Source organism: Equus przewalskii, chromosome 8, assembly GCF_037783145.1.
Source record: "Equus przewalskii isolate Varuska chromosome 8, EquPr2, whole genome shotgun sequence".
Lineage (NCBI taxonomy): Eukaryota > Metazoa > Chordata > Mammalia > Perissodactyla > Equidae > Equus > Equus przewalskii.
The window spans coordinates 45,407,770-45,431,338 of NC_091838.1; the positions used below are offsets into that span (position 1 = coordinate 45,407,770).

General features: G+C 44.0%; 1 protein-coding gene across 1 annotated transcript in view; it reads left to right on the forward strand.

The window, feature by feature from the left end:
• The first annotated feature begins 18,827 nt into the window (after positions 1–18,827).
• LAPTM4B (lysosomal protein transmembrane 4 beta) overlaps positions 18,828–23,569 on the forward strand; it is a 67,654-nt gene continuing 62,912 nt past the window's right edge. Inside the window, exon 1 of the mRNA XM_070631810.1 lies at positions 18,828–19,201. Within this exon, the coding sequence (XP_070487911.1) occupies positions 19,103–19,201 (99 nt within the window). The 5' untranslated portion in view covers positions 18,828–19,102. The remainder of the gene's footprint in view (positions 19,202–23,569) is intronic.

Below are 23,569 nucleotides of genomic sequence, written 5' to 3' on the forward strand. Positions count from 1 at the left end.
CAACTATGGCCATTAGTTTGGTCTTATGATTAATGGATGCCAATTAGACAAATACAGAATCCAAAACACTTTGCCTGTGATGTGGGCAAGACAGCTGAAACAGTCAGCCTGGACTATGAGGTGATCTGTGCTAGGACGGGAGAGCAGAAATAAAGGAGCCTGGGTCCCCAGTGACTGAGCAACTGCCAAACTGCCCTGGACCATCCATCTCCACACTCATTTTACACGAGAGAGAAATTGAATTTCTGCCTTGTTAAGCCTCAGTAGTCACGACTCTGTTACGGGTGGCCAAAAATTATCCTGATACAGACACCTATCTCAAATAGGGTAAATCAGAGAAGACTTGCCTGAGGAGGTGACATCAAAGACAAGACCTTGGCAGACAAATCAAAGAGGTGGAGAAGAGTGTTTGGTTAGAGGGACCAGCGTGAGGGAAGAAGGCCTGGGCAGAGAAGTGTGCCTCATGTACAGGCCGAAGGACGCATGTGTGACTGGAGCCTGCAGTGCAGCTTGTTGGGGGAAGTTGGGTAGGGTGAGAAGAGGAAGGGTGTTGATGAGTGATGAAGCCAGGGGGACAGCAGGGGCCGAACCAAAAAGAAGGCCTCGTATGCCCTGTAAAGTGGCTTAGTTTTAATGATGCTAGGAAGCCGTCAAAGCGTTTCCAACTTGGGAGTGACATGACCATATTTGTCTGATCTTTCTGGCTCTTCTGTGGAGGATGGATGAGAGAGAGGAAACTAGACGAATGCGGGGACACCAGGAAGAGGGCTGCTCAGGGTAACCAACTTGTCCTGGTTTGCCCAGGATTTCCCCAGTCTTAGGACTGGAAAGTCTGCCTTCCGGGAGCCTCCCCTTCCACCCCTTAACCCCCACCCTGAGTCCCAGGCAAACAGAGACAGTTGGTCACCCTGAGGCTGCTGGAGGACTGCAGATGAGAACTATAGTGGTGGGGACAAAGGATGAACAGAAGGCTCCAGGTTACTTCACAGTGAGGCAAACGCCACTTGTCTGCTATTGCTCAGACAGAGCTCTCTCACTCAGAAATCACACCAGGGAGCCCTTTGTGAGCAGAAGGCTGGGTAGGCCAGAGCTCCAGGGCCACCGAATTCCAGGAGAGGGACAAATCATGACGATCAAAGTCTAAGAAATTTCTTATCTCAAAAAAATAACATTTTGCTTTTTTGTTTGTTGTTTTGAGGAAGATTAGCCCCCAGCTAACATCTGCCGCCAATCCTCCTCGTTTTGCTCAGGAAGACTGGCCCTGAGCTAACATTTGTGCCCATCTTCCTCTACTTTATGTGTGGGATGCCAACACAGCATGGCATGTCAAGAGGGGCCATGTCCGCACCCAGGATCTGAACTGGCGAACCCCGGGCCGCCAAAGTGGAACGTGCGCACTTAACCACTGCACCACCAGGCCAGCCCCACAAACAATCTTAATATCAGTCTCTATTATTCTTCTTGTTACAATTATCCTCGTTTGATGGTTGACATCATTTGACCTGTTTATGGTCAGGACAGTGAGAGCTGGAGGAAGCACAGGAGAGTTCTGACCTCTTGTTCTAATACCCAATGATGGTCCATCATTTAAATAAGATAGATGTGAATGCACGAGTGTCCAAACACTTAGGAATTCCGTCTGACTTTAGCCAGTGTTTGTCTAGCTCTCGTCTCATACTTTACAACCCTTCCATGTAGTTGTCTGGACTCCTTGTGGAAAACTACATCAAGATGAACTTGATTTCAAATTATTATTTTTACTACAAGTTTTATACATTCCCTGGAATCCAAAAGAAAAGTAACTGCAATAATTGATGTGAGAATTATAGTACAGGCAAAAAATAGCATAAAGTCACAGAATCAGGAGGTTTTGCTATGCAGCAAAATGTTTTATGGGGATAACAATGGTTTCCTGTCAAGTAACCAAGTATATTACTCATAGCACAGAAGAAACGTTTGAAATAAGATTGGACTACAGACTTCAAGATAAACGGTTTTGCAATTGTGTTGCTAGAAATAGAATAGATATGGAAGGGGTAGTTGATTTAATAGGAGACAAATAATATTTAGAAATTTTATTTCAATCATCACTCAGTTGCCAAAACAAACCCTAAAAATGTGTTTTGGAGGGAATTCAGTATAAAAAGTATTATTTCAGATTTAATCCTCTCAGCAACAGCTACCCAACAGATCTATTGCAGGTGCTAGCATTTTGAAATCACAGAATTAAACACACAAATCAGCAAGCATTTGCCTATAACCTCCTAAGCTCCATTAGCAGGGATTTCTAAACTTAAAGGATTTTTTTGGTCAGAGAAGAAAGTGGGGGCTTGTGTGTGGGTGTTTGTGGGCGGGGCCCGGAAGAGGCATATCTCACTTTCACCCATGACTCATGGCCCAAACTCAGGGATATGGCTCCACTTAACTGCAAGGAAATCTGGGAAATGTGGTCTACATGTGTGTACAGAGGGAAGGGAAGTGGGTCTGGTGAGTTTCTGTTCAATCTGCATCCAGTAGAGCACCTGGCATGTGCTACATACTCAATAACTGTTGAATGTTTGTCTGGCCTGAGGTTCCAGAGCCAACAGCTGGAATTCCAGCTTCTTCCCACCAAGCCAGGCTGTCTGCTTCTCCACCAACCTGCATGCATAACTTTCATGTATTTAAACAATTAGAGGAAGAAGGAGCCCAGTAACAAACTTCTACCTCATGCAAAACTAATTAGAGAATACTACAGGCTATACTTAGGTGCTAATCCCAAAATGAGGGTAAGATGCAGAAGTTAGATCAGGTTGCGATCTGAGCCCTATGGAAGAGTTGTGTAAGGAGGAGAGGAGGTGGGGAGGAAGCAAAGGGCAATGTAGGCAAAGCTAAAGGGTGAGAGAAACTCTATCAAGTGAGATCTTCTCTGTCTTGAAAGAAGTAAAGTTTAGCTGTGAATTTTCAAACTAGAGTTGATTAAACTTGGGTCAGGACCAGCCCCAGTGGCCTAGTAGTTAAGTTTGGCGTACTCTGCTTTGGTGGCCTGGGCTCTGTTCCTGGACGCAGATCTACACCACTCATCAGTGGCCATGCTGTGGTGGTGGCTCACATACAAAAGGAGGAATATTGGCAACAGATGTTAGCTCAGGGCAAATCTTCCTCAGCAAAAATAAAAATAATAAACTTGGGTGAAATTTTGTGAATCTGGGGGATATAAAACTAGCTTTTGTGAGCTCTTTTTGAAAGAAAGCAGACCTTATATTTTAGCCTCATGATTAAGAGCACAAACTCTGGAGTCAGACTGTTGGGAGTTGTTTCCTAGCACCACTACCTGCCTGAACTGGAGCAAGGAATCTAATCTCTGTGCCTCAGTTTCCTCAATGTGAATTTGGGCTAATAATTGTACCTACTTAATAAGATTGTTGTGAGGATTTAATGAGTTTTATATGGAAAATGTTTAGCATGGTGTCTGAAATACAGTAAGCTCTGTATGTATTGGCCATTATTATTATTATTATTATTATTGACAAGAAGAATTTTGTGTCATGGGGCCAGAAGGCAGGTGGCATTCTCCTCCCTCCCTTATACCACTCCAGACTATTTTTCCTCTGTCTTCTTGTAAAAAACCCCCTACTTTGAGGTTCATGCCATCCCACTATGCCATTTTCCCCGCCTCATCATGATCATCTGCCCAAGGCTGATGCTAGGGTGCCCTTTTCTCTGGGTGAACACAGCCCAGCTCCATGGCACCAGGCTCTTATAGTGGAGTGTGGGCTGGATTTCAGGCTGGCTTGCCCAGCTAGGCAGAGCACGCCCACCCAGGTGCAAAGGGGCCTGCATCTACCAAGCTCTGGGGATCTCCCCACGTGGAATTAAAGGCTTTAGCACCTGGCCCACAGTCTCCCCATCTAGACCTTTTGCCATCATCCCAGGTGACCTCCCGTGTCCATGTAGATGACTCATCTACGTCCCCTTGGCTTCCCTGGGGACCCTCTGCCCCACTCCTCTGCATCCTCTGGAGCTACTCCTACATCCATGTTCTCTCATTGCAATTGATCCACCCGCAGCTGCTCTCAGACCCTTGAGCCTTCTATCTTCCCTCAGTCTCTCAGCCCTCATCCTGGACCCTTCTTCCTTCAGGTTGATGACTGAGCACTCTCTTGCAGGGATCCCATTTCTCCTGAGCCGCTGTTCTTCTGCAGCCTCCCTGGCCCAATGTGATGCTCTATCAACTCCACCACGCACTTGGGCTACAAACAGACTGGTGCACCCACAGAGACCCAACGGCCCATCTCAGGGGGCCCCTCAGATCTACCCAAGAGAAGACGCCATGCCTACATACCAATGGATGCTTGTGCTTCTGGAGATTTCTGGGTTTTTAGTGGAGAAGTTGCCTCTAGAGGATGAAGGAGCTCTTCTGAGATATCTGTGAAGCTCTCCTTTGGGGCCCAGGGCCACACAGCCACCTAGATAGGAGAGAACAGCTCCCCTGACTCTGAACAGAATCCAGCCCTGCTCTGTTCCCTTGGGACATATATGTTTGGAAGTGTCAGGAGACCAGCCCTGAGGCAGGGTGCAGGGGAGCCTCCTCTGAGCTGCTTTGTAACCAGTGGACTCCATCAGAGCAAGAGGAAGGGTGTGGGAATGGATGAGATGTGAGAAGCCTGAAGCTGGCAGACTAGTTGTCAGCAATGAGAGCCTCCTCTTTCTGTCAGCTCTTGGGTAGGGGCTTGAAAGAGGCAGGAGACCCCAGGAGAAGGAAGGGTAGGAGCTTGGGTCTGGTGTTATTGATGTGACTCAATGCTTGGTGACATTTGGGTCTCACACTGAGAGCATTCTAGGACATGACGCATTCACTGACTGATTCTGATGCTCAAGGAAGGGAGCACCTGTGTCTCAATCAACTTGGGTCCCAGGGACATGGCACGAGGTAGTTACCAACAAATGCTGTGGGAATGAACTGAAACACCTCCAACAGCTGCTCCAAAGGGCCCCAGAGCCGTTTTTCAGCCAGTCTCAGCTCAACGGAAGTGCCATAAGGGCATTTTTCACATTAGGGTTGAGGGTTGCCCCCGGTTTTTCAGTGAGGCTGTCTCCTAATCTTTGTACAGAACACTGGGGGAGGGGGCTCCTCCCTTCCTTCACCACTGTCCCTGGAACTCAAAGAAACACCAAACGTCCTCCACTCTGTCTCTACCAAATGACGAAGCAGACTGCTACTAGCTGCTGAAAACTGGATCCATTTTTCTTATCAAACAGTACACAACAAATAGTTACTGAATTCTCAGTTTCTGAAATATTTTGTGATCTTCTCCAACCTCGCATGTTGTGTCAGATCTTGAGAGATCACAGTCAGGAATGCATTGATGTTAAATACATTTTTTTAAAGTGGAGGGTGGCAAGGGAACTTTACCAAAAAACAATTACAAGAAAACTGTAAGATTAAGTGAACTGTAAAATAAAAACTGTCACACAATGGGTATTTTCATTAGAATGATGAAGCCTGAATGAAAAAGGTGGAAAGAGCAGAGTTAAACGAGAAAGACTTGAAGTCGAAAACAGCATATTTATTTGCTTTAAATCCTTTAGCCAATAAAAAAATATTTATATAAAATTTGCCAGGGATTCTAAGGGGGGGGGGCATTGGGAAAGGGGTAAGCAAAAGCCACTGTGAGAAGTATCACAGATTCATTTAATTTATTAAAATGTTTATCATATTTTCATTAGCTCACAAAACATCCTATTTGTCCTCTGTAAGGAAGATGATGAAGCTAAATTACTTGGCATAGGTGGTGCCAAAGGGAATTTAGAGTTTTCCAAAAAGTTTTAATGTTTATCTGAGCGTTTACAAAATCTGTCTAGAACTCTCTTAAAATAATTTTCCGCTCTCCTCAGTTACAGCACAATTCAGTTTTTTGTCCTTGTCTTTTCAATGAACTTTATTTTTTAGAACAGTTTAGATATACAGAAAAATTATGTCTGTGATACAGAGTTCCTACATACCCCACACTCACTTCCCCCTATTATTAACATCTTATATTAGTGTGGCATATTTGTCACAATTAATGAACCAGTATTTGTTGACGAAAATAATCCATAACCAATTTATAAATGAAAATTTAGGAGAGTTTATTCTGAGCTAAAATCTGAGGACCATGGCCCAGGGCCTTTCTTCCAAAAGGAAGAAAGGGCACCAAAGAAGTGAGGTATACAGAGTGGTTATATACCCCCAAAGAGGATGCTTTACATATGATTGAAATGTCCCTCCCACAATAGTCACAAGATTGCCCTGTTGGCACAGCGCTTGATGGACACAGCAGGTAGTGGGTCTGCTATCTCAGCGGGTGCAGAAGGAAGCAAGTCTGTTGTCTGGAGCTGGGTGGTCACAGGTGAGCGCAGCAATCAGTTCCCAGCCTAAGGAAAGATGCTTAATCCTTAAGGAAATGCCAATGTTGGGACGGGGAGGGAAGTTGCACCTTTATCTCAAAGGCCTTTGTTCTTGCCATAGGGAATGTCTAAAGCAGATATACAATGCATGCTCAACGGCCACGGTCAGGCCCTTTTGGAAAAACAAAAAGTCAGGCCGAATTAGGTTTACCCCAAATGGCTTCCTCATATACTCCAATATATCCTATTGCTTGCCATTTCTATTTGTCAACTGATACACTATTATTAACTAAAGTTCTTACTTTATTTGGATGCCCTTTGTTTTTCTCTAATGTCCTTTTTCTGTTCTAGGGTCCCATCAAGGAGACCACATTACAGGTAGTTGTTACATATCCTTAGACTCCCCTCGACTGTAACAGTTTCTCATTTTCCTTGTTTTTGATGACCTTGACAATTTTGAGGAGTACCGGTCAGATGTTTTGTAGAATGTCTCTCAGTTGGGATTTGTTGATGTTTTTCTCATAATGAGACTGGAGTTATGGGTTTTGGGGAAGGAGATCACAGAGGTAAAGTGCCGTTTTCATCATCACACCATATCAAGGGTACACACTATCAACATGACTTATTACCGTTGATGTTAACCTTGACCACTGGCTGAGGTCTGTGTGTCAGGTTTCTCCAGGTTACTCTTTTCCCCGACTTTTTCCAGCCCGCTCTTTGGAAGGAAGTCACTATGCACAGCCCACAGTTACGGAGCGGGAAGTTATGCTCCATCTCCTTGTGGTCAAAGTTATCTTGATAAATTACTTGGGATTTTTCTGAACCAGGGAATTTAACTCTTCTCCCTCATTTATTTGTTCATTCATTTATTTATATCAGTATGGACTCATGGGTATTAGCACAGTTCAGTTTTCCAAGTGCAAATTTTTTTCTCCATGGGGAAAACAGGAGAGTCTGCCAAACATTTTCATAAACAAAGTACCCTCAGCCTTTTCTCAAGCACATCTCAGGAATGTGTTAAATCCTCTCTGTAGCAAGGATCTTGGCATAGGTAAAGACGGATTGCTTCATGTGATCTAAAATGGTTGACTCACTAAATTAAAATACCCTGGTGAAAACTTCCCTGGTATTTGCTTAATCTAAATCTCTCATTTCAAGAAGGAAGCAAAATTTAAATGCATTCTTTGCTTCTGAGTATTATGTAAACCCCAGCAAAATATAAAAGAATCAACGTAAAAAAAAAAAAGGCATAAAACCTCCCTCAGACTATAAAAGCGAAAATAAAACACATGACAACAATGCCCATGGATGATTTGCTCAGAGAAAAAGGGAGGAGAAGCAGCGAAGTTCTCTATGCCTCACACCTTTCTGGGGTCCTTAGAATCCTGAGGCCCCATAACTCAGCTTCACTGCAGGTTTCGCCAAGTCCTAAGGCCAGCTCAAGAGAGCTGCCAGCAAGGCTCCTGTTTGTCAGGGTGACCCCAGCAGGCAGCACTTGCCTTCAGACAACCATTGCAGTCATGGTCTTGGGGCACAGTTGATACCAAGCCTCTTCATCTCAAGTTTGTGTGCCTGATGCACAGCAAGCCAATCACTGAGACACTGGTGCTTGGAGATGGAGAAAGTTTTATTCAAATTGGCCAAAATGAGAAGGCGGAAGGATAGGTTCTCTCAAATCTACCTTAACAAGAGAAGAAAGCAAGGTGTTTTGCAGAGCTAAGGGGCTTGGCAGGAGGAGTTTTGGAGAAACAAAGGGGAAATCCATGTTCCTTTCACTCCAGAGAAGCCCTTGGGCAATCAGACTTCTGGGGTCAAGAACAGCTGGGGGCTGGTTATCTGGTGATCATAACTTCCTTGAAGGCACTCTTTTTCTTCTGCAAAACAGGCTCATAAATCCCTGTGACCCTTGAGTCACCCCTGAGGTTAAGCAAGAAAACAGCAAGTTGACAAGATTATCTTCTTTTTATTACAAGGTTGAAAGGCAATCTTACTGAATATTTACAGTTACCCTCAGGTACCCAGCTACACAGTCACTAGGCATTTCCTGACTTCTTAAGGGCTCCAGGCTCCACTGGAAGGAGAGCAGTCCTTTCCACACGAGTGCCCCTCTCCCTTTCCAGTCTACATGTCAGCAATATTCTTCTCATAAAGCTGCCTGTACTTCACGCTCACAGATAGCTGGGCTTCCCCTTTTGGTCTCTCTTCCTTACTAGTCTTGGAAGGTAATGTTATGTGGGGATAAAGCTCTAGCTCCGACGCAAATTATCTGTGTGACTTTGGGCAAGTTGCTTTGCCTCTTTGGGCCTCAGTTTCTCAACTGTAAAATAAAGACATGATTCAACTTGGCTCCAAATCCTTTCCAGCTCTGAAACATCATGATCCTGTTGAATCCTTAAGAGCGAGGATAATATTGCTTTCCAATTCTATGCAAGCATAACTGGAGAAAACTGTAATGTAGTCATTAAATATTGTCTTATCTTTCCATCAGTTCCCTCCTCTGACTGGTTCACATTTGTAATGATTGTCTTGTGTTTACACTAGATATGATAAACTGTTTCATTTTTTAAAAAAGTATGCGTCTCAATTTTGACATCAAAAAGGCGTATTTTTTCTAAGTGAGACTTTTACTTTGACGGTTCCTCGTTTTGTTCAATGCCTAACTTACTGAGTTGTAAATGTGGACTTTTTAAAAATGAAAAATAGGACCAGGGAGGGGTATGCAGGAAGCTTGAATTTATTGTATTGTCAATGCAAAATAATGAATAACCATTCTACAGACAAGAGAGATGAAGTGAGTTTTGCTTGAGCCAGGGTGAGGATTATAATCCGGGAAGACAGTTTCCACAAAGGAAGAAAGTGTTCCAGAGAGCACGGTTTCGGTAGTCTTACACCTTTTTAGAACAAAGAATGTACATTAAATACGCCCAGGAGGCATATTCACCAAAGTTTCTAAAAGGTACTCAGTTGCCAAGTAGCAGGTCAACATGGCTCTGATGCCTGGAAGGGACCAACACCAGCGTTAGGAGGGGGCGCAGGAGGGAAAATCTGCATTCTAACCTCAACAGAGTGTGTTCTTAAATGGTTAATGCAGATGGTCAACACGTCTTTGATAGGCCACAAGTCAGGCTGCTTTAGTTCAAGCCAAATTAGTTTTGAACCCAGATAGTTACCCCATATACCTCAAGATGTGAAAATGTCAGTGTAGGGGAGGAAGACATTTCCTCTATCCAAAGTGGGTTCATCTGGCCGGAGAATGAATTAAATTCACATGAAACAGAATAGCAAGAGAAAATTAAACAAAGCTTTATGAGGAACCATGGCCTGGGGCCTTTCTTCCCGAAGGAAGAAAGGGCACTGAAGAAGTGGGGTGCACAGAGTGGTTATATACCCCCAAACAGGGTGTTTCACATATGATTGAAATGTCCCTCCCACAATAGTCACAAGATTGCCCTGTTGGCACAGCGCTTGATGGACACAGCAGGTAGTGGTCTGCTATCTCGGAGGGCATAGCAGGAGGCAAGTCTATTGTCTTGAGCTGGGTGGTCACAGGTGAGCGCAGCAATCAGTTCCCAGTCTAAGGAAAGATGATTAATCCTTAAAGAAATGCCAACGTTGGAAGGAGGAGGGAAGTCAGCTACAGGAGGTTACCAGAAACAGGAATAAGATTATTATGCAGATTTAAGTCCTTGCCTTTGGTATTGATTAAGAGTTTCTAGGGAGATCTTTACAGATGGAGAGTTCCTTTACAATGTAAATGTCTCCTAAAAAAGGGCAAGCAAGTTCTACTTTTCAGTTGCTTTCCTGTCTGCAAAGAAACTAGCCTCAAATAATCATCATGCCAAAGAGACATATCTTGGGGTGGCCAAATCCAGGTCCCCACATCAGTATGGGTAATGTTTTATTTCTTTAGAAAAAACAGGAAGCAAAGACAGCAAAATCTTAGGATGTGAATAAATCTGGTGATGGAAATAAAAATTGTCCATTACATTATGCTGAATATTTTTCACTTTAGCTGAATCATTTGCTTAAGAAACTTCTCATATCCTTATTGTTCCTTTTTTTGACCTTTTAATTATCTGGTATTTGAAAATGCATAGTCAGACAATTAAAATAGGACAGAGAAGAGGTGCAGCCTACTCGGCGTCCAACATCCTCCTTTCCCTTCACAGCTCACACTAAGTTCTAATTCCCCTGTGGAGGCTTTCTGTTTGCCTAATCTCCCATAGAAACTTTTCAGCTAACTTTCTGGTGCCTTTGCTGTAGGTGCCACTTTCAGGCACTTAACCTGCTGAAGCCAGGTCCCTGAGGGTTACTGTAGATATTCAATAGGAACATGATTGCCTTTTGACCTTGTTCCCAGCACAGACATAGACAAATCTTGTCAATATGCTGTTTTCTTGTATAACTTGAGGGGTGACTCAGGCCTTGAGGATTTGTGAGCTTGTTTTGCAGAAAAAAGAGAATGCTTTTGGGGAGGTTGCAATCACCAGATGGCCAGCCCCCAGCAGCCATTGCAGATTGCCCAGGGGTGACCCCTTTGTTTCTCTTAAGTTTCTCCTGCCAAGCCCCTTAGCTCTATAAAACCCCCCTGCTTTCTGCTCTTGTCAAGGTGGATATGAGTGAACCCATGCTCCCACTTTCTCCTCTTGGCCAACTCAAATGGGGCATTTCTCCATCTCCAAGCACCGAAGTCTCAGTGTTTGGCTTGTTGTGCATGGAGCACACGAACTTGAGATTAAGAAGTTCAGTATAGGGCCGGCCCCGTGGCCGAGTGGTTAAGTTCGAGCACTCGGCTGCAGGCGGCCCAGTGTTTCATCGGTTCGAATCCTGGGTGAGGACATGGCACCATTCATCAAGTCACACTGAGGTGGCGTCCCACATGCCACAACTAGAAGGACCCATAAGCGAAGAATATACAACTATGCACCGGGGGGGAGCTTTGGGGAGAAAAAGGAAAAAAAAATAAAATCTTTAAAAAAGAAAAAAAAGAAGTTCAGTATCGCTGCTACTTTTTAATGCTCTGCTTATGTGACAACCACATTTTCATGCATGGCGCACTGACACCCTGTATCCTCAGGATGGGTGAGGTCACTCTGTGCTAACTAACAAGCCCACAAGTCATTTCTCACCCACACTCCATGTCCAATGGGTTGGCTGTGCTCTGACCCATGCCATCTTCACTCTTGGACTGCCAATGGAGCAGTCTTACCCGTCACATTGCCTGTTTCCAGGCAGAGGAGGAAATCCACTTGGTAACCGTCATCTGATTCTTAAAACTTCCTCCCACATGGCTTCTAACCATGTTATTGGCCAAATCAAGTTACATGAGGACTCCTGAGTTCATGAGGGCAGGGATGTCTAATCTTGCTGGTGGGAGGGCCATCACAGAGAGGGAATTAGATTTTTCGATGAACAGGTCCATAGTACAACCAGCACACTCTCTTAGGAAACATTTCTTCTGCTGAATTTGAACCTTTATCTTTCGGTTGACAAACTGCCATTCTGTGATCTCATCTGCTGCAGCAATTTCAGCAGTGCTGCCCTCTTAAGGAACTATTTGTACAAACATTGAAATATTTTATTGCATTTTAGCCCTTATTAATTTATAACCAATGATGGTAAATGGAAAATTAAAGTGCTGATATGAGTCATAAGAAACATAGGTTTCATAAACTTAAAACACTTGAGAGGCATCCTTAGGTATGCCAGAAGCTGTGAATATCTCAATCAGAGGTTCCCCAGACAATTGAGGCTAATCGACTCTGTTCATTTGTGAAGGAAACAAATTAAGAAACTTGTAAAAAGCTAAAGAAATATCATCGAAGCATGTGTTTAAAAGTTTGGGTGTAATTAGAAAGATTTTTAACTCTCCAGGAACAGAAAGGCATCAACTTTTGGACATTCTGGTTTCATATATATATATTTTTAGGAACACATCATGTAGGGGCTACCTATATGGGCTGATGTTTTTATTTGGTGCTTTATACAGGTGCTTGTTCTTCAGCTTGTAAATCCCTGAGGATAGGATCTAAGTGGCAGCACGGAGAACAGAATGCACTAAGGCTCTGCAGTGAGACCGTCCTAGATCCAAATCTCGGCCCCGACACTGCCTAGCAGCAAGACGCGGGGTAAGTGACTTAAAGTCTCTGAGCCTCAGTGTTCTCATGTGACAAATGGGGATTTTAGTACCTAGCTCCCAAGTTTTTTGTGAGCCTTACCTAATACATGTACAACACTAGCAGGTGCTACATAATGTTAAATTTGCCTAAGTCTATCATTTATTACACTTAGTATGTGCCAGGCATGTAACATGCTTTACTCTGTAATAACCTCCCAACAACTATAAAAGTAGGATTATCTTTTCCATTTTATAAAATTCACAGAGATTAAGTGATTCTCCCAAAGACGCAATCATTGGCAAATTATGTCTTGAACTCATGCGCTTTTATTACAAAATTCTGCAAACTGAGAAAGGGGAGATTCACTGATCTTCTTGTTTCATGACCTAAGGCATTGCAAGATTCTGCCTTTCTAGATCATCAAAGAAGATAAATTATACTTGACAACATTTCCTGGTTGGATGTTGCACTGCCTAGATTAACTTGCCTGCTTGCTTTCAATCCATTCCCCGTCTTCCCCTGCTCTTTGCCGTGTGTCTGTGGTAAAATATACATAACATAAAATCTAGCCTTTTAACCTTTTTTTCTTTTAAGATTTTATTTTTCCTTTTTCTACCCAAAGCCCCCTGGTACATAGTTGTATATTTTTTGTGGGTCCTTCTAGTTGTGGCATGTGGGATGCCGCCTCAGCATGGCTTGATGACTGGTGCCATGTCCACACCCAGGATCCGAACCCGTGAAACCCTGGGCCACTGAAGTGGAATGCGCGAACTTAACCACTCAGCCACGAGGCCGACCCCTTAATCAGTTTTGAGTGTACAATTCAGTGGCATTAAGTACATTCACATTGTAGTGCAACCATTACCACTATCCATTTGCAGAAATTTTTCATCATCTCCAACAGAAACTCTGTACCCATCCCCACCTCTCCCACAACCCCTGGTAACCTCTATTCTACTTTCTGTCTCTACGAATTTGCCTATTCCTGGTACCTCATATCAGTAGAATTATGCAATTATTTTTCCTTTTCTGACTGGTTTATCTCACTTAGCATAACGTTTTCCAGGTTCACCCGTATTGTAGTCTGTACCAGAATTTCATTCCTTAAAATGCTTTTTTTTATTATGGTAAAAACACATAAAATCTACCATCTTAACCATTTTTAAATGTACAGTTCAGTAGTTAATTATATTCACATTGTTGTGACACAGATCTCCAGAACTTTTCGTCTTGCAAATCTGAAATTTGATCCCAGCGGAAAACATCTCCCCTTTTCCTCCTCCCCCAAGCTCCTGGCAACCACCATTCTACTTTCTATTTCTACAAATTTCACTGCTTTAGACACCTCATATAAGTGGAATCAGACAGTATTTGCCTTTTTTGTGACTGACAACTTACTTTCATAATGTCCTCAAGGTTTACCCATGTTGTAGTGTGTGACACAATTTTCTTCCTTTTTAAGGCTGAATAATATTCCATTATATAGATACACCACATTTTCTTTATCCATTTATTTGATGGATTTGTCCATCCATTTATTCGGTGGACACTTGGGTAGCTTCCACTTTTTGGCTATTGTGAATAACGCTGTTATGAACATTTGTGTACCTCCTGCTATTTTTGTATGACAGGAAAATATGTCTCCCAGGCCGCTTGTCAGCTGGCTTCTGGGAGTTCAGCCAGCGGGAAGCACTGATAGAAGACTGGAGGACGGGAGGACGGGAGAGGCCAAGGCATTTCTCCTCTTCCCTCTCTGCTTTGGGAGGGCTTTCCAACAGCGGCAGCATGTCTAACAGCAGCCCTACTTCTGTTGGACAGCCCTTCCCGCCAAGGTCTCAGCTCTAGCCGGGCGGGTGATGGCAGCTTCCTTCCTACTTTTGCCGATATCTGGGTTGCCTCTCTGTCTCTTGCCTGTCTTCTCATCTGTGTGCAACTGTGGTGTAAGACTTAAGGTTTATTCCTATGGTGGGACACAACACAATGGCGCTTGGATGAAAGGCAGGACTTTTTGCTGCTTACATCTCCAAAAAGAGCAGACCGCCAAACAGGGCCACAGGGGGGTTGCACCTGGGGACGGGGGCACAGCAAGGTGGAACTGTAGGAGTTGGCTTATTACGGGAAACGGGGTGAGTTTAGCTAGATCTCCAGGGCTTCCTGGGGATTGGGCATTTTGAATAATTCTGTGGACCCAAGGAAGAAAGGGCCATCCCTGGGTGTTAGGTCTCTGGGGTCACTGGTCTTGGGTAAGTAAATATTGCACCTGGGCGTGTTAGAGCCTGATAAGAGAAGTAGCTGGAGTGGGGGAAGTTAAGGGAATTTTCCTGTGAAGGGAAATTAAGAGTTTTTAGCTATGATTTCAAAACTGGGTCAAGATGGCACCTGTGAAATATTTTATTACAGTAACCAATTCCCTGCATTACATTCCCCCAGTTTGAAATATCTAGAACAGTTTCTATTTTCCTGATTGGACTTTGACTAATACAAATGTATTTGATTGTCTTCCAAATCTTTAAACATTGATAAACTATATAGAGTGCCATATCAATATCACTATTAATCAGAATGCTGTTGCTTTATTGTTAGCCACAACATCTACCGCTAACGACTCCCTCTGCCTACCTTTGTCTGTCTCGTTATTTTATGTTTCTTGGAGGCAGAGTTTGAATCTTATGCACTCTTTCTCACAACCCCCAGGTTAGAACCTGACCAAACCCCGAATTTGTGTTTTAATAAATCTATGATTAATTACATGGGTCTCTGAGAGCACATCAATCAGGATTTTTGACTTCCACCTTGGCTGCAATCCAGGGCTGGAGCCAGCCCCACATTCTGACCTTCACAGTCCCGATCCCCAACTGGGACAAGATCCAGATCCTTTAATGAATCATCTGGCATTCTACTTATTTTCTTCCACACACTCCTATAAAATTGGCATTTATCACAGCCTCCATGAGCAGTTCTTTGTTTTCTGACAGAAACAAGAGACTGCTCTCTCATTTTTTTTTTGTTGTTTAGTTTTGTTTTTAATTTCTAAGAGAGATATGAGGCCTATCTCGAAGGCCGGCTTCATGGGGATGTGTCCAGGGCAGTAGCAGACTCCTGCACTTAGAAGGGCCCACGTTTGGTTTAATACTCCACTGTTGCCATCTTGAAATTCTTCTTTTTTTTTTAAAGATTGGCACCTGAGCTAACAACTGTTGCCAATCTTTTTTTTCCTGCTTTTTTCTCCCCAAATCCCTCCAGGACGTAGTTGTATATTTTAGTTGTGGGTCCTTCTAGTTGTGGCATGTGGGACACCAACTCAACATGGCCTGACGAGCGGTGCCACAGCCGCGCCCAGGATCCGAACTAGCAAAACCCTGAGCCGCCAAAGTGGAGCGGGCGAACTTAACCACTCAGCCATGGGGCCAGCCCCCGTCTTGAAATTCTTAATACTTTTTCAATGAGGTCTCACATTTTCGTTTTGGACTGAACCTCACAAATCATATAGCTAGTCTTATCTCGCTTGTATGTACCTTAAGCTGTGACATTAATTTATCATTGAGTCATATTGGTTTAATATTTATGAAACTCTCAGAATTCAGAATTCCCATTTTCCTCAGGAAATATACTCCAGACCTCTCAGTTTAGCATGACATGAAAAGCTTTTCATTTTCTGGTACCTCCCCTACCTACACTGACATCCCCAGAACTTCCTTAGCCTCATCTCTCTCTATTCTGCCCTCCTTCCCTTCAAATGTTAATGCCCGGCTATTGTACTACTTGCTGTTTCTACACTTGTGAGTTGCAGGCTGCTGGTTCCCTGCATAGCTTGCTCCCATCCTGCCTGGGGTGGTCCTCTGTCTTTCTCCCTGGCCAACTCCAAGTTATCCTACAGGTCTGGACTTAGATGTCACCTCCCTGATCTTCCCAAAGCTGAGATATGGGGTTCTCATAGCATCCTGTGCTAAACATATAATTTCTTTCTCTATCTCTCTCATTAAATTGTGAGCTCCTTATAGATGGGCACTACTGCATGTTCTCTGAGGTGGCAGCCATGCTCAGCTCCAAGAAGGGGGACAGGGGGATGGATGATAAGAGGGAGAGAAAAAGTGGAGTTCAAGAAGACAAAGGAAAGGACTTAGGTGAGAAAGAGGTTGCAAGTTCTAAAGTCCAAAAGGAGACAAGGGTTTAAAATTCAGTAATGAAGGCATCATGGAGACAATGAAGAATGGGAGGGGAAGGATGAGTGAATTGTGGGGCAACCTGACCAAAGTTACAGAGGCTGTGGTCCTTTACTCTAGCAGAAAGGAAGCAAGTGTGGGCCTGGAAGCTGAGGCTCCTACGGATGAAAACAAGGCGACTTGCCTAAACAACTGTGCTACTACAATCAGTATTCCAGTTAAATATGCTGCTGTTTGAAAATGAGTGACCCAGCTGTGACTAAGCTCCTTGGGAAGCCTCTGTTCTTTTCTTGTGGCCAATCACCATATTTTCTTGCATCCAAATAAATACAACTCCAAAGACACTGACTTTAAAGGTTTTTTTTCTTTTGGTGAGGAAGATTGGCCCTGAGCTAACAGCTGTGCCAATCTTCCCCTATTTTGTATGTGGGATGCTGCCACAACATGGCTGGATGAGCAGTGTGTAGGTCCACACCTGGGATCCGAACATGCGAATCCTGGATCACCAAAGCAGAGCGTGTGAATTTAGTCGCTATGCCACCAGGCTGGCCCCTGACTTTAACATTTATTTAATAAACTTCACTTGCAGATGTGTTGTTTCTCTCTCCCTACCTCCTTTCTCCAGCCAGGTTTCCTCTACTCTCTCTCTCTTTTCTTATCTAGAGCAAATTGGCAACTGTCTGTAAATTTGGATCTTGAATAGTAAGCTTTCTGACATACAGAATTCCCTTGAATCAATGAGTCATTTGCATAATGAATCTGAAATTCTGGTGGGGAGGGAAAGGCAAGAGGTAATATGGGAACTTGCTGGAATTTATTTATTTATTTTTAAGATTTTATTTTTTCCTTTTTCTCCCCAAAGCCCCCCAGTACATAGTTGTATATTCTTCGTTGTGGGTCTTTCTAGTTGTGGCGTGTGGGACACCACCTCAGTGTGGCTCGATGAGTGGTGCCATGTCCCTGCCCAGGATTCAAACCAACGAAACACTGGGCCGTCTGCAGTGAGGCGCGAACTTAACCACTCTGCCACGGGGCCAGCCCCCTGGAATTTAGAAAATAGCACTCCCCATCCTGATTCCGTATTACCATTCGTTCTCAGAGCATGAATGCTAGTCCTATAGCTAGTTAGAAGTGGCTACGGGCATAATTAAATATTAAATGGAAGATCCCAAAGAGAAAATTGTCTTCTACGTGAAAGAAAACAGAACTTCGTAGTAAGAAAACAAAACATTCTTGTTTGATATTTCTGATTAATTCCCACCACGATGTTACTCATTATTTCTGATTAAGGGCCCACACCTGACCTTTCTGGGGATGACTTGGGGGGGGTCCCTTCGGATCCAGGTTTAAGCTATACAGTAAGAATGTGACAGCTTTACAGCCTTGTAAAACTAACCAGTCCTGCACTTCAGCAGCCTTAACATTCCTCTTCCTTCCTATCTATCCTGTCTTTAAGAAATTTAAATTCAACCAATTTTTCTCTTGCTCCAACTTTGACGGTGCTAATAATCTAACTTGTCTGAGATGCTTGACTTAAACAGTGATTAGAGGTTAACCTAGGACAAGGGCGCTTCGAGACAAAACATCAGATGGGAAGAAATGACCCTAAACTGGAGTCCTATCTTTCATTATCTCTTAATGCTCTATGTTGTGTCTTGCAGGGACCTTGTGGCAGTAATTAGCTTGATGATTGTTTCCTGAGAGCTGCAGTCATGATTAAAAATGCTACCCGAAGCACAGCGAGGATGTCCTTGACACATCCTATTTTCTGGGAAAAGTTTACTACCACAATAATTGAGCTGGGAAGCTGAGACAAATTGCTCTTGGTGGCTTCAGCAGTGGTTCAAAGTACTGCAGTTGACCGGAAGCACACCCGCAGTTTTCCCTCCTCCAGTTTGCAAGGTAACAACAGTGATACATTGCACCTACAGATTATCTGCAAGATAGAACTGGTCGGGAAGAAATCCACAACCAACGAGACTGTAAAGGAATCTCAAACCCTTGATAGAGTTACACAAAAGACCAAACGAGAGAGGGAAGGCCCGGAACTCCAGTGCGGGCCGACTGTGGGACTGAGCGACGGTGCAAGATGATTTATTTATTTACCCTGGGCTGGCGGCGCCCACAGCTGGCTGGAGCCTGCGGTGACATCACGGGCCGGGGCGCGGGTCACGTGGCCCGCGGGCCGCCCCGCCCCTCCCGCTCCTCCCGCTCCTCCCGCTCCTCCTCCTTCTCCCGCCGCCTTCGGAGCGCAGGGTCCGGTCCCGGCAGCCGCTCGGAGCTCTCGGGGCGGGCGCGGAGCGAGGGCCGGCCGGCGGGCGGGCAGCTAGCGAGCCGGGAGCGGAGCGGCCGAGGAGCCGACGGCAGCCGCGCGGCGGGCCCCGAGCGACGCGGCCGACGCTCCTGCAAACTTGGGCGCGCGCTCGCGCCACTGCGCCCGCGGCCCGAGCGATGAAGATGGTCGCGCCCTGGACGCGGTTCTACTCCAACAGCTGCTGCCTCTGCTGCCATGTCCGCACCGGCACCATCCTGCTCGGCGTCTGGTACCTGGTGAGCGCGGCAGACCACGGGCGCACCTGCCGGGGAGGAGGCGCCCGCGCCCCTGCTCTTCACACCGAGTTGGGTCCTAGTTTGGCCTCTGGGTTGAGTGGCGCTGGCGCTAATCCGCCTAAAGCTATATTATTAGAAACTTAATTCTCTGGGGGAGCCTGGCCGCGATCCCCCCCTGCTGGGCCAACCTGTGGCGAGGGTCGGTCAGGGCCCAGAGTTGGGGCATTTCGGGAGTGCGGGGTGGGCCTGGGGCGCGCAGAGCGGAGGGCCGCCGAAAGCCCTCCCGCACGGGGCCGCGGCGGAGCCCCGCGGTTTCCGACGAAAGTGCGCTTGGTGGCCGAAGAGGTCTCAGCTTATCTGCGGAGCACGTGCTTCTTGTTCTTTCTTTCTTTTTCACCCCCGTTGGGCTTCGTGTACTGACGGTTGCCGACAGCGTCGTGGGCTGACGGGGCACATTTTGCTGCCCCCCGTGGTCAGGGTTGCAGACCCGGCGTGCCCATTCTCCCTGCCCGCATCTGCCCTCGGATTTGCTGTCCATTCACTCCTGCGCACGTTGGATCCGAGTTGTAATGATTGGGGGTTCTTACACTCCGCGAGGGGTTCTCCCCACGCGTGTGCTGTCATGCCGTTACTCCTGGAAGGGATTTGCTTGTGATTTACCGCGTTTCAGTCCGCTCGGGGAAGCCATTTTACACCCACTTACTTTCCTGCCCATTGACAGGGAATCCTGGTACCTTACTTAACTGATGCCGCAGGCAAATGGGATTTTCTGTTTTTAGGTTGGCGCTTTTAAGATATTTGTATGGGGGTAGTGAGGAAACTTGATGGAGTCTTGCCCCGTGTCCGTGCCTGCTCCAGGTTGATTGTTGGCACTCCTAGACTGCATCAACACCGAGTCTGATTCCACTGCGTTTTGGGTTTTGTGACATCATGATAGAGTTAGACCCGAACCACTTTGCAGTGACTACCACTGCACCACTTGGAAGTGTCTTAAAAATGGTAGTAAGATGGCATATAAAACTTTTTAGTGAGAATAAATCTTGTTAATCATAAGAATTTTTTTGTCGGTTCATATTCAATATTTGGATATAATATGGGCATTATTTCTCATTGTGAACTGATTCCTTGTGCCATTTTAAGCAAAACATTTCCCGCAGGGCATGTGGTGGTTTCGGTGCTTTTTATAGTTGCAAGTTTCCTTTAGTCAGTGCCTATCACAGCCCGCACAATAGAAATCTTTGGCCTTAAAAGCTTTCAAACAGTTTTTTGGTGTGTGTGGGCTCTTATTGTGCAGTGTGAATGCAGATGGAACAGCAGCGTATTGGCTCAGTCTTGACTTTGCTAAAAGCTCAGAAATCCTTCACAGAAATTTTAAATTACGGCAAAAGGGTAGTAGGTGGCCTCAAAAATAGTTAGTGCTTTTATTGATTATCAAGACAGACCATTTTATACAAATGTCTTGTGTCCTCCTTGATAATGTTCGACTCTGCAGACTTGCAAGTACATCAGTGAATGTAATTTGTAAAATCTAGGGCACTGCATTAGGCAAATGTATTACATGATCTACAGGAAAGATAAATCTACTTGAGCCCTGTTGTTGGCTGCAATCCAACCAGACAGTATTGGTATGAGAAAAGGAGAGTACTCTGCACGCTTTGTCTATTGTTCCAGCATGCTCTTTGTGGAAAGTAGTTATTGGTGTGCATGTGTTAGCATTTGGAAATATATGGCCTTTTGCAAGATAATTAGAAAGCTTTCTAGCAGATGGAAGAATGCCACTTTAGGTGAACCTAATAAATGGGAAACCTGGCTTAAGTACTGGTAATCTTTATAAAAAGTCTTTTGCATTTCATAAAACAATTTTGACTTTTTTTTTTTTAACAGTTTCCTCTCGTACCTTTAAATATAATTTGGTTATCCAAAACTTTGATTTACATGGACATTTTTAAGATGAGGGAGCAGGTCACTGAAGAACGAGGCAACCTCTCTCTCCTTCCTGTCCCTGCCCCCCTCCTTCCCCCAGCCATCTGGATGGAGCAGGGTCACTTATTAGGGGAGAGTTTTCAGGAAAAAAGGGTGAGGTGATGGGTAGATATTCAGATAAGAGTCCACTAGAAGAGCTCTTCCTTAAATAACAAATAATTGCTTATTATGCCAGGTAGGTCAAGTGGATCTTTTTTATGAGTTTTCTTTCTTTTTGGGGGGAAGTGGAGAAATCAGCTTTATTCTGCGAGGTTGATCTGCAGGGAGATGGGGTATGTGCCCTCAGATCTGTCTCTTCAATTCAGGATTTGGGGTGGAATTTAAGAGGTTAGGGAGAACAGGCTGGCACGTGGAAATGCTGGTGGAACAGGTTTTGATTGGTGGGCTTCAAGCTTTTATGGTAAGTTTCTAAACATTAATGACAAGGTTCCAAACGTTTACGATGAAATTCTAAACTAATTGTTTTCTGCCACTACCTTTTTGCTGAGGTCCTGTGTGCCAGATACTATACTAGATGCTTTGCATAAGCTTAATTTTTACATATTCCTGGTAAGGTAAGTTTTTTTGTTCCCATTTTGTAGATGAGAAAACCGAGGCCAAGAGAGCTTAGGTGTTTTACATAAGCTCCCATGGTTGGTTTGTGGTCTGATGTTTTAGTCTATCCTGTTTCCGCTGTTTTACCTATTAAAAGTTGTCTGTGTGTTTTGTTTTTGCCTTGGATTAATAAAGATTTCCTTCCGTCCAGTAACAAAGCATGTTTATTTTAGATATTTATATTAGAGACCATTTTTTGTTTGTCTTTGTTTTATTTTTTTCCTTTCTTTTACTGAGGCATCATTTACATATGGTGAAATTCACAGTTCATGGAATTGACAAGTGCATACCCCTATGCAACCCTCACCCCTAGAAAACATTTCCAAAACCCAGAACACTCCCTTGTGCCTTTTCCAAGTTAATCCTCGCCCCACACACCCCTACCCCATGGATGAGTTTTTGCCTGTTCGTATAAATGGAATTGTAACTATGCTTTTGTGTTGGGTTTCTTTCGCTTAGCATACAGTCTTTTAGATTCATTCATGTTGCTGGCCTCTATCGATAGCTTGTTCCTTTTCATTGAATATACCACAATTTGTTTATCCATTTGCTGCATGATGGACATTTGTATTCTTTCCAGTTTGGGGTTTTTATGGCTAATGCTGCTCTAAACATTCTTGTGCAAGACTCTTTGTGAATGTATGTTTTTATTTCTATTGAGTGAATACCTAGGAGTGGAATTGCTGGTCATTTGGTAGATGTATGTTTAACTTTATGAGAAACTGCCAACCAGTTTTCCAAAGCTGTCCTGTCCTTTTACACTCCAACCAGCAATGTATAAAGTTCGTTGCTCCACATACTTGTCAAATTTGGTGTTTAATTGTTTTCATTTTAGCTATTCTGTTGTGTGTGTAGTGGTGGCTCCTGGTGGCTTTTGTTTGCATTTGCCTTGTGACTAATGATGTGGAATGGTTTATCTTTGCTTATTGGCCAATCATATATCTTCCTTTGTTAAGTGCTGTTTATTGCCCATTTTTACTTTGGGTTTTGTCTTTTTTTCTTATTGATTTGTAAGACCTCTTTATATATTTTGGACACCAGTCCTTTGTTAAATATACATTTTGTGACTATTTTCTCCCAGTGTGTGACTTGTCTGCTCATTTTCTTAATGATATATTTTGAGGAACAGAGGTTTTTAATTTTGATTAAGTTCAATTTGTCATTTTTTTCTTTTACAGTTAGTACTTTCTGTGTTCTAAGAAATCTTTTCCCACCCCAGATTTGTAAAGATATTCTTATATTTTCTTCTGAAGCTTTATGGCTTTAGCTTTGATATTTAGATCTGTGATCCATCTCATGTCAATTTTTGTGTTATGATCTGAGTTATGTTGGTGTTATGATGTTAGAGTTTTCTATTTGTTCATTTAAAAAGGCAGCTTAGTCTCTTAACCTAAAAAAGTTGAATTATTACATGATCCTTAATAACTATAAATGTTTTTAGAAAGACAAGTAAAATGCTTATCCATCTTCATAGAGAATGAAGACTGACTTGTCCTGGTTTCCAGAGGGATCATGATATAAAAGAAATACTTGAAGCAGAATGATTACTTTGCAGTCTTCTGGGATTTCCTCTCTTTCTTCAACAAAACTTATTATTCTAAACCTGAATCCATTAACTTGCTCCCCAAATTTGCCCATACTCTAGTCTGTCTTCCACTATCTATCTAGACTTCCCAGCTAGATGCGTCTATTCCTCTTGCCACCTTAATCTCTTCCTTTATTCCATCTCCACAACCTGTTGATTTTTGCTCTGCCTCCTTCTTCTATCCTCCATTTCCCTCATTTAGGCTC